At 46.2% G+C, this 17,493-nt stretch overlaps 1 protein-coding gene across 1 annotated transcript in view; it reads left to right on the forward strand.

Annotated features, from left to right (window-relative positions):
- Positions 1–17,493, forward strand: part of APEH (acylaminoacyl-peptide hydrolase) — a 73,365-nt gene that overhangs the window by 25,151 nt on the left and 30,721 nt on the right. The window contains exons 28-42 of the mRNA XM_079965763.1: positions 3,610–3,746; positions 4,674–4,811; positions 5,753–5,844; positions 6,461–6,501; positions 7,565–7,686; positions 8,066–8,126; positions 8,413–8,507; positions 10,013–10,064; positions 11,543–11,631; positions 13,169–13,304; positions 14,083–14,169; positions 14,490–14,570; positions 15,529–15,617; positions 16,407–16,597; positions 16,862–16,964. Of these exons, the coding sequence (XP_079821889.1) occupies positions 3,610–3,746; positions 4,674–4,811; positions 5,753–5,844; positions 6,461–6,501; positions 7,565–7,686; positions 8,066–8,126; positions 8,413–8,507; positions 10,013–10,064; positions 11,543–11,631; positions 13,169–13,304; positions 14,083–14,169; positions 14,490–14,570; positions 15,529–15,617; positions 16,407–16,597; positions 16,862–16,964 (1,514 nt within the window). The remainder of the gene's footprint in view (positions 1–3,609; positions 3,747–4,673; positions 4,812–5,752; positions 5,845–6,460; positions 6,502–7,564; positions 7,687–8,065; positions 8,127–8,412; positions 8,508–10,012; positions 10,065–11,542; positions 11,632–13,168; positions 13,305–14,082; positions 14,170–14,489; positions 14,571–15,528; positions 15,618–16,406; positions 16,598–16,861; positions 16,965–17,493) is intronic.

Here is a 17,493-nt window from a genome sequence, read left to right on the forward strand (position 1 = left end):
GCAAGGGATACCCACATGACCTGAAGGTGCTACTGTGCAATGCCAGGTTAATGATTCATAAGACCACTGCCATCCATGACCTGATCATGGATGGGGGATTTGACCTGGCATGTGTAACAGAGACTTGGTTGAATGAAGCGGATGGGCCTGTTCTTGCTGCTGCTTGTCCACCAGGTTTCTCTTACGCACAGCAACCCAGGCCTTGTGGGCGGGGAGGGGGGGTTGCAGTGATTTTTAGGAAGTCATTAGTTTGCACCAGGCGTCCTATTGGGAAGACCCAGTTCTCTGAGTGCATGTTCTGGAAGTTGGGCAATAGGGGCAGTATAGGATTCCTTTTGGCGTACCGACCTCCCCGCTGCACCAAGGATTCCCTGCCCGAGCTGCTTCAGGTCGTGGCGGATGTTCTCCTGGAGACGCCTAGTTTGGTTGTCCTAGGGGATTTTAATATCCATGCCGACACGACCTTACAAGGGGCCGCTCGGGACTTCATGGAAAGCATGGCCTCCATGGGGCTGTCCCTGAATAAGTTTGGCCCAACCCATAGCCGCGGACATGCCTTGGACCTGGTGTTTACCTCTACGGATGTTGATGACCTGACACTAACTAAAAGTGAAACAAAAGAAGTGCCATGGTCAGATCACTTCCTGGTGCAACTGGACTTCTCCGCGACCCTTCCCCTCTGCAGGGAGGTGGGACCGATTCGGATGGTCCGCCCCCGCCACTTAATGGATCCAAATGGTTTCCAGAGAGTGGTAGGGGATGCTTTATCCCATGTTGATGGCCTTTCAGCTGATTCCCTGGTGGCCCGCTGGAATGTGGAGTTAACCAGGGCTATTGACTGTTTGGCTCCGAAGCGCCCTCTCCGATTGCATGGAGCCCGGAGAGCCCCGTGGTTTTCCACGGATCTGAGGGCAATGAAACAATCGTTGAGACGGCTAGAGCGCCGGTGGCGGATAACTCATTCTGAAGCTGACCGGACACAGGTTAGAGCTCAATGTCGAGCCTACCAAGTGGCGGTAGCGACGGCGAAGAAGACTTTCTTCACCGCCTCTATTGCATCTGCAGAAAACAGCAGCAGGAGACTTTTTCAGGTGGTCCGCAATTTAGCGGAACCACCTGCTACATCGGGGCCCAGTATGGGCCACATGATCTCCTGCAATGATTTTGCAAAGTTTTTTGCAGATAAAGTCGCTCAGATTCGGGAAGAGGTAGACGCCACCGTGGGAGCAGGGCCGGGGCGGGAGAGTGCTAGAGTCCTGTCTAGTCAAATTGCATGGGATCAATTCCAATCTGTTACCTCCGAGGATGTGGACAGGCTGCTTGGACGAGTGAAACCAACCACCTGTCTCCTTGATCCTTGCCCATCCTGGCTTATAAAAGCTAGCCGGGAAGGACTGGGCGATGGGCTTTGTGGGGTGGTGAATGCTTCCCTCCGTGAGGGAGCCTTCCCAGACCCGCTGAAAGAGGTGGTTATCAAACCCCACTTCTTAAAAAACCATCTTTAGATGCGGCGATGGCCAGCTATCGCCCAGTCTCAAATCTTCCATTCTTGGGCAAGGTGATTGAGCGAGTGGTTGCTGAACAACTCCAGGCACGCCTGGAAGAAGCGGACCATTTGGATCCCTTCCAGTCGGGATTCAGGCCTCATCATGGGACTGAAACTGCCTTGGTCGCACTGGTTGATGATCTCCGGCGGGCTAGGGACAAAGGTGAGAGCTGTTTCCTAGTTCTGCTGGATCTCTCAGCGGCGTTTGATACCATCAACCATAACATCCTTCTGGACCGTCTTGAGGGGCTGGGAGCTGGGGGCACTGTCCTACAGTGGTTCCGCTCCTTCCTCCTGGGCCGTGTTCAGAAAGTGGTGGTGGGGGATGAGTGTTCAGACCCCTGGGCTCTCACTTGTGGGGTGCCTCAGGGTTCTGTCCTCTCCCCCATGCTTTTCAACATTTACATGCAGCCACTGGGAGAGATCATCAGGAGGTTTGGGCTGGGTGTTCATCAGTATGCGGATGATACCCAGCTCTACCTCTCTTTCAAATCAGAACCAGTGAGGGCAGTGAAGGTCCTGTGTGAGTGTCTGGAGGCGGTTGGAGGATGGATGGCGGCTAACAGATTGAGATTGAATCCTGACAAGACAGAAGTACTGTTTCTGGGGGACAGGAGGCGGGCAGGTGTGGAGGACTCCCTGGTCCTGAATGGGGTAACTGTGCCCCTGAAGGACCAGGTGCGCAGCCTGGGAGTCATTTTGGACTCACAGCTGTCCATGGAGGCACAGGTTAAATCCGTGTCCAGGGCAGCTGTGTACCAGCTCCATCTGGTACGCAGGCTGAGACCCTATCTGCCTGTGGACTGCCACGCCAGAGTGGTGCATGCTCTGGTTATCTCCCGCTTGGATTACTGCAATGCACTCTACGTGGGGCTACCTTTGAAGGTGACCTGGAAACTACAACTAATCCAGAACGCAGCAGCCAGACTGGTGACTGGGAGCGGCCACCGAGACCATATAACACGGGTCTTGAAAGACCTACATTGGCTCCCAGTACGTTTCCGAGCACAATTCAAAGTGTTGGTGCTGACCTTTAAAGCCCTAAACGGCCTCGGTCCAGTATACCTGAAGGAGCGTCTCCACCCCCATCGTTCTACCCGGACACTGAGGTCCAGCACCAAGGGCCTTCTGGCGGTTCCCTCACTGCGAGAAGCCAAGTTACAGGGAACCAGGCAGAGGGCCTTCTCGGTAGTGGCGCCCTCCCTGTGGAATGCCCTCCCACCAGATGTCAAAGAGAACAACAACTACCAGACTTTTAGAAGACATCTGAAGGCAGCCCTGTTCAGGGATGCTTTTAATGTTTGATGTATCATAGTATTTTAATATTCTTTTGGAAGCCGCCCAGAGTGGCTGGGGAGGCCCAGCCAGATGGGCGGGGTATAAATAATAAATTATTATTATTATTATTATTATTATTATTATTATTATTATTATCTTAAGCATTAAACTTCCACACAAAGGGGGAGCTTGCTTTTTAGGCACAATGAACAATTATAACCCCAAAAGTAGAGTAGGACTATCTTTGGCTGATATTTACACACTGTTTAGTAACTTGTGGCTTTTCTCTGGGACAGATTCAAGCAAATAGTTGCATCAGCAGTGCAACAGGTCCTACCGATGCAATGGGGCTTCCTCCCCCCCCATGCCCCCCATCAGCTCTGAGGGGTCAGGATAACCCCAAAATAGTGTGCAAGGGGGAGAGAGGGGCAATTGTTCCATCAGCACAAGCAGAAATGCTTGCTGTGGCAGAGCAAACGCCTTAGCACGATGTTGGATTCCACCCTCAGTCTACACTAACCATTGATTAGGACCTCAGGAGAACACTCTCTCTTTTTTTATATAATAGCAGGAGCTGCTGCCTTATACTAGAGTGCTAATTCCCCTGCAATGGCTTTGGGGAAATATCAGATCAGTCAGTCAACCTGTTACCCATAGTTGTGTGCTCAGCATTATGAACTGCTTCTCTTCCCACTTGTGTTCTGCTTTAGTGAGAGTGGTCAACCTTTACCTTTACCTTTAAGGAAGATCATTACCTATTTTCCTATCTGACCTTATGCCACCAGAGCAGTTTGGGTGTGTTGCCTGGTCCACTTCAGAAACACAGATCCTTTATGTTGCTGAGAGAAGACGCCCCAAAAGGCAACCACTTTTCCCTCAAAGCAGGTCCCCCCCAGGAGAGGAGCCAGGTGAAGCAAGAAAGGTATCTACTTTTTTTTCTTCGGCATTGAGATGCTTATACTGTGCCACATGCTTTACTATCTTTATTCTGTCATAGAATCAGAATTGTAGAGCTGGAAGGGGCCCCAAGGGTCATCTTGTCCACCCCCTGCAATCTAGTAATATCAACTACAGCATCCATAACAGATGGCCATCCAGCCTCTGCTTAAAAACCTCCAAGGAAGGAGAGTCCAACACCTCTCAGTGGAGTCTGTTCAGCTGCTGAAGAGCTCTTACTGTCAGAAAGTTCTTTCTGATGTTTGTTGGAATCTCCGTTCTTGTGACTTGAGTCCATTGGTCTGGTTGCTACCCTTTGGAGCAGGAGAAAAGAAGCTTGCTCCATGTTCATGTGACAGCCCTTTAGACATTTGAAGTTGGCTATCATATCTCCTATCAGTCTCCTCTTATTCAGGCTAAGCACACCCAACTCCCTTAACTGTTGAGGCCTATATGTCTTTCTCATGGGAAACTCTATACCTGTATTCCTGAAGGAGCGTCTCCACCCCCAGTGTTCAGCCCAGACACTGAGATCCAGCACCAAGGGCCTTCTGGCTGTTCCCTTACTGTGAGAAGTGAGGTTACAGGGAACCAGGCAGAGGGCCTTCTCGGTAGTGGCACCCACCCCGTGGAATGCCCTCCCATCAGATGTCAAGGAAATAAACAACTATCTGACTTTTAGAGGACATATGAAGGTTTAGGGAAGTTTTTAATATTTGATGTTTTTTCACATTATTATTATTATTATTATTATTATTATTATTATTATTATTATTGTTTTGGGAGCCATACAGAGTGGCTGGGGAAACCCAGCCAGATGGGCGGGGTATAAATAATAAATTACTGTTGTTGTTGTTGATTATTATTTGGATCAGGAATCTTCACAAGACCTTCCCCTCTGCTTTTTTTCTAGGAGGAGCACTTTGTATACCATGACAATTGGGGAGAGGCACTGAGTGATAAAAGCTTCCCTGTCTTGTGCGTGGTGAATGTTGAAACCAGTGAAGTTTCAGTGCTAGACGGCATCCCAGGGCATATCTCACCTGGACAGGTTAGTGCAATGCAGCATGGGAATTTAATGGGACACTCCTCAAGCCACTATGGATTGCAAGCATTTTAGAATAATGAAGCAAGATTTAAATTAATAAAATGGGAGGAGGAAGTCTCTGACCCATTTCCTTTATTTGGCTTGCAGAAGAATGCATGAAGCGGACATACAAGGTGTCCTGGGTCATAGAGGTGGTTCTGAGCTCACAAATTGTATTTCTCTTGATGATTCTTGCACTTTTTGCACCCTTAGCTTTTGAATAGTGTTGAACTGAACAAGGGAATCCGACGGTGGATTTCCATATCCTCCTAGAAGGTGCTTTTTCAGAGCCAACTTTCCCTCAGCCCAGAAAGAGGCTTCCACGTACAGGCAAAAACAGGCAAACCATCTCCCAACCCATCATGTTGCCTGTTGCAGTTGACGATCTGTTTGGTACAGGATGCTGTCACATTCGCTCCCTACTTAAATGTAGAAGTTCACATCCTCTCTGTTTCATGCAAAAAGCACCTTTGCAATGGGTGGAACCATGCATACTGTTAAAATTTTAAAGGTAGAAAGTTGCTGTTTAAATAAATTGGTGCTGGAGCACAGAGGTTTATTCATTTGTGCAACATCAGTTCAAGCACTAGAGGCTGGAGCTCAGCAGAAGCCTGCTGGAGAAAATGCTGCTTTCTCAGATCCATCACCTGACCCTTCATCATATCCAGAGGCAGATACATACCTCCCATGCTTTCTGCTTCCAAACACTTGTAACAGTAAAGTAGTCTGGTGCCTGCAGAGCCCTGGAGATTGGAACATCTCCCAGTGAACAGCCTTGTTGAATTTCAGCCGCTGCAGCAGCATTCTGCAGATCTTACGGGGAGACAATGGAGACATAGCTTGGCCCATGGTGCAGCACACCCAGATGTGAATGGCTAATATTTTGGTTTTGCTTCCCTGGCCAGGCCCTGTGGTCCCCAGACGACAAAGGTATACTGTTCGTTGGCTGGTGGCACGAGCCCTTCAGACTGGGTTTGAATGCTTGCTCCAACAGAAGGTAGGCAAGATCTCAGTCACTCTTAAGTGTGAAACCATGGATTCAGCTCTCCAGTTGGCCTTCCCAGGACCACTGCCTCAGGGAAAATTATGAGGGCAATATTTTGCTCAGTTTAGAGAAAAAAATAAAACAAAAAGGGGAAAAAACATGTCCTGAACAATAATGAGATCTTAATCAGTGATCTCGGTGATCATTTCTAAAAAAGTAGAATCGGCAGAAGTGATATTCTTGGGTTTGGAAGGAGCCCAATGGGTTATTTATTAGTCCAGCTCCACCCCTGTGCTTCCTAAAATAGTATAGACTATATCTAAATGATTCCTGATGGGTGCCAGCCCATATTTTCCTTGGTGAAAACCTCCAAGGAAATGCATTCTGCTTCTCTAAAGTAGCCTGTTCCATGAAAAATATATAAACAAATAACCTTGAAGGTTTTCCTAAATCAATGGAAGGTGGAAGGGAAAGCCTCAAGATCCTCAGCTTCACTATATTTTAAGTGCAGAGTGTGAAAATTTAATCCTACAGGGACTAACATTTAATTCATCATGGGGTGGGCGGGTGGGTGAAAAACTTGGTCCCTGTTGGAGATGTCTCACCCATTCCCCTCTCCCTGCCATAGGTCAGCCCTTTTTCTCTTCGATCTCTTTGAAAGTAGCTGTGGTAAGTCATCTTGGAGGCAGCTTATCTCTTGTCCCTCCATGCAGCGCCTTTCCTTCCCATATTCCTCCAACAGTGCTGGTGGTGGGGTGTACCTGTAGCTTCTCAGTCACTTGGAGCCCTAGGTGGATTTCCTGACAGTGACAAATGTTTGCACAGTTAGTCAGGGCTATCACATTCAAATATGTCAAGGATTCTTTGTTGTAACTTCACAAATGGAAGCATTTCAGCAAAAACATTTCCTGCCTTAGTACTGCAAAGAAAGAACAACAGTGACTGCCAAATTTACAATCTGTGTGTATGTGCAAGCCAGAAGAGCCCAGTCTTCCATGGAATTCTGCAGCCCAGTAGAATCTCAGTTTTGCAGCTTAGTTTGCCTTTTGTAAAGGAGCTTAAAAATGTCCAGAGTATGGCCTTCTAATGTTTCAGCAATCAAACATGTAGTTTGCATGGCCGGATTTAGGTTTGATGAGGCCCTAAGCTACTGAAGGTAATGGTGCCCTTTATATGTCCAGCTGTCCTTTGTCAACAACAAATTGTCGCTGTTTTTTGTGTTGAATATATTCTGTATGGTAATTTATGGACCTAATAGGTCCATACACAACACAAAACACTGTTGCTGTATGTAGGTTTTATTTTATTTGTTCTTTTATCTTATATTTTGGAAATATACATCCAGATTTTTTTCTTTAAATTTTTTTTGGGGGCCCCAAGAGAGTGGGGCCCTAAGCTATAGCTTGTTTAGCTTATACTGTACATAAATCTGGCACTGCCTTTACAGGTTACTTGTTTCAAACTTACTTTGCTTTCCAAAGATGTCTATAGTTTCTTCAGTTACTATTGCTCCTTTCTTATATGTTTTATTTTTTTCAAAATGTGAGTAAAGAAGCGTTGTCAGAAGAAACCTCAGAGGTAAATTTACAGGGACTTTTCAGAAAAGGAATTCAGATTGTCCACTGTTAATGTTTTTCTAATTTCATCACCTGGGGACTTCTGGCCAATTGCCTTTATGAGATGGGTCTGTATGTCTGTATGTCCTGATACTGCATTGTATCTGTGGTTGCAGAGTTGCTGTCCTCAGATTCCGAGGCTGTTTCTTCTCCCCGGCTCAGCCCTGATGGAACTCGCCTGCTATACCTTGAGTGCCCTGTATTTGGGCCTCATCGCCAGTGTCTGAAGCTACAGGTGGTAAGTGTGGCGCTTCTGGTAGGTAGTTTCTTGGAAGAGAAGGGACTGTGGGTGCAGGCAGTTCATAATAGCAAAGGAACTGTGGAATTTGAAATTAGTATGCAACAACAACATAAAACATTTAGAGAGTAGAAAAACTGAGTTCAACATGGCCTTATTATAAAAAGTTAAATTGATATAGTTCTTAAATGCAACTAATTCTGATTGCAGAATTAAAACATTGTAGAATTTAGCATTTATTGAAAGATGCTGTAAGGGAGATTAGCTTGGAATCGACTACTGAAAAGATGCAGAGCAACTGTTCTGTGGGATTCAGTGGAGGAGGAGTGTGAAGTTTGCTGCTTTGTATTCATTACCTGATTTTCCCCCTCCTGCTTAGCTCAATTGGCAAACTAAACTCACATCTACAGTGGTGGACATAGTCAGGACTGCCACAGCTGGTAAGTCTCAATTTCGGAGACGGAGCATGCAAAATTGGAGTTGCTTTTTTATCGCCTTGCCTCTTTAGTTCATACATGTCCTACCACCCAGCTCCTGCTACCACATACAAAAAGAATGCTAAGGCTTGCTTTTGTTACCCAAAAATGGAGAGTCCTGCAGTCAGCCATATACACCGTATTCCACGCAGTGTCTTTTTATAATATCTGTTTGATGCTGTTCTCCAACATTTCTCCAAAGCTCCAGACTTCAGCCATGTTTTACTTTAACCATTTTCTCCCGTTTCAGGGTTTTTTGGGATTTACTCAGGGGCACTGCCTCTGCTTTGTTGGGCTGCTGACAACCATAGAGTCCTGCTTAGCACTCCTCAAAGGAGTAGAAAGGTATGCTGAGACCAGAAGGGAAGACTTCGGGGTGTGAAGATGGTGTACCAACGAAAGTTTGCAAATGCTTTCCACCAGTCCTGAGAATTTGCAGGATGTATAGGAAGATGTTCAGGTTTATGCAGTGTGAATGCAAAACAATTGGCTTCATAGAAAGAGTGTGTGTGTGTCTGTGTGTGTTTTCATATATTCATATATATATTTTCATATATATCTTCCACCAATAACCTCAGAACAGCGGTTTAAGACTCACAACAATCCCTATGATGTTGGTTGGGTTTAAATATTGTCGTGACCTGCTCAGTGAGCTTTGTATTTAAACAGGGATTTGATCTTGGCTTCTCCATGTCCTAATAAAGCACTTTTGCCACTCAGATACACATTTCAGAAATGTAAGAGCTAAGCTTTAATTACAGCTGGGGAACGTGAATCATGGGTACTGAACCTGAAAAGGCTCATGAGGGTGTAAAAAGTATCTGTTGGAAATCAGAGATGAAGAAACTGTGATTGAGAAGCTGGCATACAGGAGGTCTCAAGGCAGCAGTGGCTTTACTTCCCTCACTGCCTTAGACAGACAGGAGCATGGGATCAAACTTGGAACTAATTTGCCAGTTCCTGAGCGTCCTCCCCAGTTCCTTCCCTGCCTTACCTAGGAACTGAGCCCCTAGTCTTTCTCTAGTCTTGGATTACTTCAGAGGCAGCAAAAGTTGTGTCCTCCAGATGCTGCTGGACTTCCATCCTCCCTGAATACAGTCATACCTTGGTTCTCAAACGGCTTAGTTGAACAACAAATCGGCTCCCAGACGCCGAAAACCCAGAAGTACGTGTTCCAGTTTTTGAACATTCAGAAGCTGAACATCCAATGCAAATTCCACTTGAGTGCAGGAAGCTCCTGCAGCCAATCGGAAGCTACGCCTTGGTTTTCAAACGGTTTCAGGAGTCGAATGGACTTCCAGAATGGAATGAGTTCAAGAACCAAGTTTCCACTGTATTGGCCATGCTAGCTGGGGCTGATGGAAGTTGGAGTTAACACTATTTGGAGTGTTACATTTCTTCAAGTGGCTACAGCACCCCCCCCCCCAGGATTACACAATAGATTTTGGACATACTGTGGTTCCAGTCTGTGTCGTTTCTGCCTCAGAAGAATGTTCTCTGCCTTTCTTGTTCTCTGTGCTTTGACTCTCTATCAGGATACAGAACTGTGGATACAGAACTGGCTTTAGGACCTTGCTAGTTAGTGCAAAGTTTGATCACATATCCCTGACTTTGGTGACTGGGTTAACACATTGTTATTTGAAGGGTTCTTTCACACCCACTGACAGGAACCTTCGTGGTAGGTGACCAGTGTTCCAGAAATGGGGAACACTGTATCTTCTCTGAGATGATGTATGTGGGGGGGAGGAAAGAGAAAAAGCTTTTTTTCTATTATTAAGTTTCCATGGGCTCTTGTAACAGAGCAGCCGCTTTCCCAGCCCTCACTTTCCTTCCTTTATTATTTCTTGCAGGAGCTGCTGGTTGTGGATACCGAGCTGGGGAGTGTGAAGGCTATTACAGAAGGTACAATCAAATCTTAGCTTGCAAAGTCCAGGGGCCGTATTGTGTTTGCTGAGATCTGTCCCAAAGACCAGGCACGTTAATTGAGAAGTCTCCCATATCCTGTATTTCTGCCCATTTCCGAGATCTCGGGGAAAAGGAAGGGGCTAGAAGGCTACAGCCAAGCTCTTCCACTTCCTGTATGCTGGCTTACATTCTCAACAAGAGGCAGCCACTACTAATCCATGCCAGATCTAGTTCCCTTTCTTTATAAGGGGCCTTTTTTTGAGGCAAATGAAGCTAGAATATTGGTGCTAGACTACTACTTCTGTTCATTGTGTACATGTTTTTTGTATGTGTATAGAACTGGCCTCAGCTACATTTCGCATCATTCCTTGCTGGGGCCAAAAGGCATCCTGAGTGTTGCTTGCTTGCTTGTTCTCCTATGAGGCAGCCAGCATTCTGTTACATCTGTAGTTGTAACCCATTAATCGTGTGGCACCTAGATGTTTTCCATTGAGATTATGATCCCAATGTGGGGTCCCACTGAGATTGGATACGAATGTGCCCCTGAGATACATCAGTAAAAAGTTCTGGCAGATCCTTCTATGCTGTTCAGGATGAGAAGGAATTCTGTGATCCTATGAGTAGGCTTCTTTGCTTTATGCTTCAGCTCCCAGGGGACTCTTTCAGAGAGTTGGGCCTTTCATCACTTGCTCCATTCAGAACATGGTTCCTGTTAGATGTTAGTAGCTGCTCCTTGCTCCCCAGTATTACTTGGGTATGCAACTGCTCATCTAATTTCATCAATAAAACCAGTTTTCCTCTTTCCCCATTCCCTATGTGAACATTTGCATTTTAATATCTTAATTTCATTTCATTTTTGAGGATTATGCCCACCCCCTCTCCAGGGAAAGAGCACCCTCCTCCTTTTCTTCTTCTTCTTCTTCTTCTTCTTCTTCTTCTTCTTCTTCTTCTTCTTCTTCTTCTTCTGTGATCACTCATAGCCGAGTAAGATTGTCTTCAATGAACACCGTATTAACAGTGAGTCCATAAGTGATTGTGAAGCCCAGTTTTGGATCCACCTGTCCTACAACAGTGGGGACATAGGTCTCCGGGCAGGAGTTGATCATGGTGAGAGTTTGACAAACATGCCTTCCTCTTAGCATGTTTCTTCATTTCATCCTGAGTTCAAGTGTCTTCAAAGCCCATGACACCTTTGGTAAAGGCTGTTCTTCAATTGGAGCTCTCACAGGCCAGTGTTTACCAGTTGTCGGTGTTATAAACTACAGTTTTTTAGATTTGCCTACCTACCTACCTACCCACTCTATTCTCTTTCCCCCTTTAAATAAGCAAAGAGCAATGTAGCAGGAAGACATTTTCTTTCAAAGCCAGGTGCTTTCTTTCCTCCCCTCTTTCCCCTCCTTCCTGTCATAGCTGACCTGTTGAGTCACTGACAGCCCCGATAACTCCTAAGCAATATTCTCTGTAACCCGTCCCAGGCACTCCAGAAGGTAGCTGGACCCTGCTGGGAATTCAGCAGGATCTCCTGGTGGTGAGCTGCTCATCTCCCAATTGCCCTCCAAGCCTGGTAAGAAACTTACCTTGCAGGTCAAGGTGTGGGTTGCTTCACCCTCCAATCCCCTCTCCATTATTTCTAGGGGAACCTGATGAAATTGGCAGGTGCCGGAGTGAGCTTTCATACTATGCTCTTTTTCATAATGCTTGTATGTGAATTTTTAGCAAGGCTGTAGCCAAAAAACCTAATGTGAATGTTTCTTTAGTGTGACTATTTAGCTTTGTTCAAACCACAGATATGCCTCTGTAGCCCTCCAGATGTTGTTGGACTCCAACTCCCATCAGCCCCAGTCAGCATGGCCAGTTATCAGGGATGCTGGGATTTGCACTCCAACAACATATGGAGGGTCATAGATTTCCCATTCCTGATTTTCACAGTGGCCTAGTTCACACTGAGCCATGGTTTGTTTGTTTGCTAGCAGCAAATCACAGTGTGAAACCAAGGTTTATTTCTGGCTTATGAGTAATGGTTTGTTTTATCTGTGGTTGGTGCTATGTCCAAATTAGGCAGCCTTACTTAACCATGGTTTATTTGGCCACTTCACCCATATGCTCAACAGGCTACAGAGGAATTGAGGAGAGAATAGCCGGAAAACAAACCAAGCTTTAAAAAGCTGTGGATTGTTTGCTCGTATGTGAGATGATATGTGGTTTGTTGAACAAATTGTGGCCAATACAATTTATGGTTTAGCATTACATTTTAATGTGGTCACTGTATATAGCAACACAGAAACAGTAAGCAATGTCATCTCGGGAATACCTTCAGAAAGAAAGAGAGCCAGTGTGGTGTAGTGGTTAAGAGCGATAGTCTCGTAATCTGGGGAACCGGGTTCGCGTCTCTGCTCCTCCACATGCAGCTGCTGGGTGACCTTGGGCCAGTCACACTTCTTTGAAGTCTCTCAGCCCCACTTACCTCACAGAGTGTTTGTTGTGGGGGAGGAAGGGAAAGGAGAATGTTAGCCGCTTTGAGACTCCTTAAAGGGAGTGAAAGGCGGGATATCAAATCCAAACTCTTCTTCTTCTTCAGCCCAAGCCCTGGAGCCCATCAGCCTTGTGCTTGGAATAAAAGCTCATTCATGATTTGTGCTAATTATAGTTAAGACACCATAGGCAAACCATGGTTTTGAGCTGCTTGTTTGCTTTAGTTTTCCTTTTGCTCAGCACTCATTTCTCCTTGAAACAATTGGCTCCAGAGGCAGAGCAACATCCATAATTGAAGTTTATGAATTCTGGCAAACTATGGTTTGATATCTTGGTTTGGCAGCTTATCACAAACACTTACTTTTGAAATAATATAAGTTCAGCCATAAAACAAGCCATGATTTGCACTTACAAACCATGGTTTGGCATGTCAGTTCGAATATATCCTTAGTGAAACAAACAGTTGTGTAAATTCCCTTGTGGATTGCAACAAATGCAGACTCCATCAAAGATAGATATTTGAGGACAAAGCTAGTGCTATATAGGCTACTTGCAACGCTAAGAGATCTTGTGCAGCACACTGTTTGGTCCTTCAGGTTAGGTAACAAACTATTATACCTGCTTCACAGAAGGTAGGAGTGCTTTCCCCTGCAGGATGTGAGCTGGAACTGCAGTGGACGAGTGTGGAGGAAGCCTCTGAACTGCCAGATATGGAATGGAAGATTCTCACAGTACATCCTCCCATGACTGAGGACAACCAGTACAGTAAGGATGCAGGAACAGGGAGCCTCAGGCCAGGCACTTGACTCACTCTCTCACACGCACTGTTGGTTGTGCTTTACTCTGTACTATGCAGTAAGTTTGTCTTAAGTGGGACTAGGTTTGGCTGTCTGGCATAAGTACAGTTTGTAAGGGGACAGCCTGGCTTATGGGAATGGTCAGGGCTCCTGCATAGGTGAGCTGCATTCTTCATTAATTCATTTTGTGTGTTGTTTTTTTAAAAAAATCTAACTAAAGAGTAATCTGAGCTTGGTGTAGAAACTGGGGATAGATTCATCACCTTGCCCTGAGTGCTGGGACAGCCCAAACAGAGTTAAATAGGATGAATGGAATGAAAGAGTTCAGCACTGGGTAGCCTGGATTCTTCATCCATAGTGTCACTGTAATGTTTGAGCTGCAGAGGAAAATTGGGAAGGACATTGCACTGATGGTCCTTCATAACATAAGTTAAAGTCTTAAGGCAGGCATCCCCAAACTTGGCCCTCCAGATATTTTGGGACTACAGTTCCCATCATCCCTGACCACTGGTCCTGCTAGCTAGGGATGATGGGAGTTGTTGTTCCAAAACATCTGGAGGGCCGAGTTTGGGGGTGCCTGTCTTAAGGCCTTCTTTTGCATTTGGGGCCCTGAGCAGGAGGAGGTGCTAGGTGGAGGAGGAGGGGTGCCTGTAAAGCCCTGGGGTTGCAGGTTGACTCCCCCAGGGTAGTGACGTTTGAAAAATGGCACTCAGCAGCAAATAGCTAACGTGTGGCCTTTTTTGCAGCTGGCCAGGCATTTGAAGCCCTGTTGCTTACTCCTCGGGGGAACAAACGAGGAGAAAAGACATTCCCCCTTATTGTTTCTCCACATGGTAAGTCACCACAGCTCTTTTCTGCTGCCTGCCCTGACAGCTGGCCCCATCCTTCTTTGCTTCCTTCTTGTCGTTCTGTTAGGACCCTATCCAAGGTGATCATTTTACATTTTTCCCTATGAGAGCAGAAATCTTAAGACTGAATTCTGGAATGTAAAGAGGGCATTTCCAACCTGTTGCCTGTTTTCTTATTTCCTGAACACAAACTTCTCAGCTGCTGATTGTGAAGGGGGTATATGACAGATCAGTGGTGCCTTAACTTCTCTGAACTCTTTTGCCAAATTGGGAGATGTCCTTTAAAGCTGACATTCTGTTTCCAGGTGGCCCGCATGCTGTCTTTGATGCTTGTTGGCGTCCTATAATGGGAAGTCTCTGCCAGTTGGGTTTTGCTGTGCTCATGGGTGAGTGCCAGAAGACCCCTGTCTCCCAAACCTGCATACACTCCTTGCTGCTGCTCCTGAGGGCTTGGCAAGAGTGTCAGCACATGCATTTTACTGTGTGTCTAACAATCCAGTGTACAGTTGTGTATTGGATGGGAGAAGGATGCCTTGCTGAAAAAGAATAGCCATTTGACTTCTTGAAGGATGTCCTCAGATTTCCAGTTTCCTCTCAGCCCTCCCACCTGCCCCCCTTGAGAAAAAAATGCCATGAACAAGCCAGGAAGTTATTTCCAGGTCTGCAGAGCTGAGTTAAACTAGCCTTTTTCTGATTTATTCTTACTCCTTGAGAAATGACTTTGCTTGAGAAATACCTCACAGGTTTAGTATGCATTGTGACAAAAAGAGGGTGAGATTGTCTTGGTGTGTCCTAGCAGAAGTTGGGAAACAGAACAAGAAATTCCCTGTCAAATGGCCCTGAAGGGGTTTTATGTGTGTGAGAAGACAGTGGAGCCTCATTTGACCTAAAGCTAAGGGTATGCAGAGGCAGAATTTTCTGTACTTGCAACCCAGGCAGTGGCTTGCAATTCAGTTTCTAGGCAGCACTTAAGCCAGTTTCCTGGTTCAAATATTATGGCGAACTGGGATTTACCTGGAAACCAGGAAATCCGCTCTCAAGCCAGACATGTGCCAGGAGTAGAGAAGCACTTGAGGGGAGTGCTTGTTTCCATTCCAACAAATCAGTTTATTATAATGGCAACATTATGTCTAAACTGGACCAACAATATCCAGTAATTGTGCCATAGGAAATTGAAAGCAGGATATTGTCTTGCATGTGGTTTGTAATACTTCATATTCAAATGTAAGTGTTCCCTGCGCTGCATGTTCCCTGTGCCAAGCACACCTCAGGGGAGCAGGAAAGCCCTGAATGTCCCTTGAGGACATAACAACTCACACTTTGCTTTGCCTTTTTTCTGGGCAGTGAATTACAGGGGTTCCCTGGGCTTTGGGCAAGCCAGCATCGAGTCTCTAATCTCCCATGTGGGAGTGCAAGATGTGGAGGACACACAGGTCAGCCCCTTTCCTTTCTTTCCCCATTCCCTAGGGTAAGGCCAAGCTTTGACGATAAAAGAACAAAGGATGATAATGGCACTGAGTATCAGTTTGCACTGCTTATAATAGCAGGCAACCCATTTCCCCTTTAGCAGCTGGTGGGGCTGCATGGGTGGGGCTCTGTCGCTGTCCTGGCTTCCCAACACCATGGGCTGCTACAGCTTACTGAAGGCTGAGGGGTAAGGAGTTCAGCGCATAGTGGCAGAGTCATTGAATGGGCTCACAGTGCACCATGCTACAGGGTGGGAAGGTGAGGTAATCACAAAGCCCACCTAAAATTATCTATAGGCTCTGCACACATGAAGACTGTTCCTTCTGTTCAACTCCTTTCTCCCTTTCATCTCAGCAGCTTGTGAGAAGTCATGGCAAAGCCATACCTGCCAGCTTGACTGATGGCATAGATCTTCTTGGTCAAGTGTGAGATATGTTTTTGAACAGCAGAACCCCTAGATCTTGAGCCCCGGGGTGCTAATGGGACAGCTCTATACAGAGACATCTGTCCGCATCTCTCTGCCAGCATCCCTCAAGAAGACATACTCTGCCTTGTGCAATCAGTTGATGTTCACTGAGCTTTGGGGGATGAAGTCAGGTGGGGCCGGGGAATCACATGTGAGAGTGGATATGATAGGCTACAGGCTCAGGATTGAGGGCTGCCTTCCCCACCCCTGTTGGTTGAGCCTTTTTGGAAAGAGGTTTGCACCAGTCCCTGCAAACATACCTGACTTTGACTTATTTCGGCTCTGGCAGCTGGCAGTGAAATTGGCATTACGGACGGAACCTCTGGACCCAGACAGAATTGCTTTGCTGGGAGGGTCTCATGGTGGCTTTGTCTGCTGCCATTTGATTGCCCGATACCCAGAGATGTACAAAGCCTGTGTAGTCAGAAGCCCTGTCATCAACATGGCCACTCTACTGGGGACCTCTGATATCCCTGACTGGTAAGGAACTTCTTCATTTTTTTCTGCCTTGCCCAAGCTATTTTCATTCACCCATCTCTCTGCCATGTCCCCTTCCTGAGTCAGTTTGAGCCAATCTCCCTAATCCTCACTATTCAGGTTGCATTCACCCTCTCTTCTTCTCTGACCCCATTGCCCCACTCAACAAGCCACTTCTACAGCTATCTGAAAATAGTTTTTTGTTTGGCTCTTTGGTAGAGCTGAGGATTGAGGGCATGATGCTAACGGACTGCATCGTTTCCATAGGAGGTATGCAGTGCTAGGCCTGCCATACTGCTTTGAGAGGATTCCTACTGAGGAAGACCTGACTGCCATGCTGCTCTGCTCCCCTATAATTCATGCTGCAAAGGTAAGAGACAGTTAGTAGAACTGTTCATTGGATGTAGCATGTGTCCCTCTAGGAGGTGCCGTTTTTTGTTGGGTCGTCCCCCAGCCCACCCTTTGTGCCATATGTAGGGCTCTGTGTATTGCCCCAGTTTGGCACCAAAACTGTACTGCTGCTTAATTTGCATTTGCAGTATGGAATTCAGCATCCTGAGAACCCTTATGGCTGAAGACAGACTTGACTGTACATGAAAAATGCTTCCTGATATTTGAGCAGCCAGAAGAAAAGCTAAATAGGATTTCTGGAGTGTGCGTGCATAATCTCATTGTCCTTAATGGCAACAGGGATGCCCTTGACTATATCTATAAATAGCAGAAGCCAAATAGGCATCTGGGTTCCACTGGCCTCATTTGCATGCTCTATATAGTTGCAGGGTTCTAATTTTCTTGGCACAGCATTTTTATTTTTTTACTTTAGTGAAAAGGCAGATTTTGGTACTTGGCTCCAGGCAAGAAGCAGGGCCTTGTTTTTGTTAGTCACACACTCCTTCTCC

The sequence above is a fragment of the Podarcis cretensis genome (genome assembly GCF_951804945.1).
Source record: "Podarcis cretensis genome assembly, chromosome: 2".
Classification (NCBI taxonomy): Eukaryota; Metazoa; Chordata; class Lepidosauria; order Squamata; family Lacertidae; genus Podarcis; species Podarcis cretensis.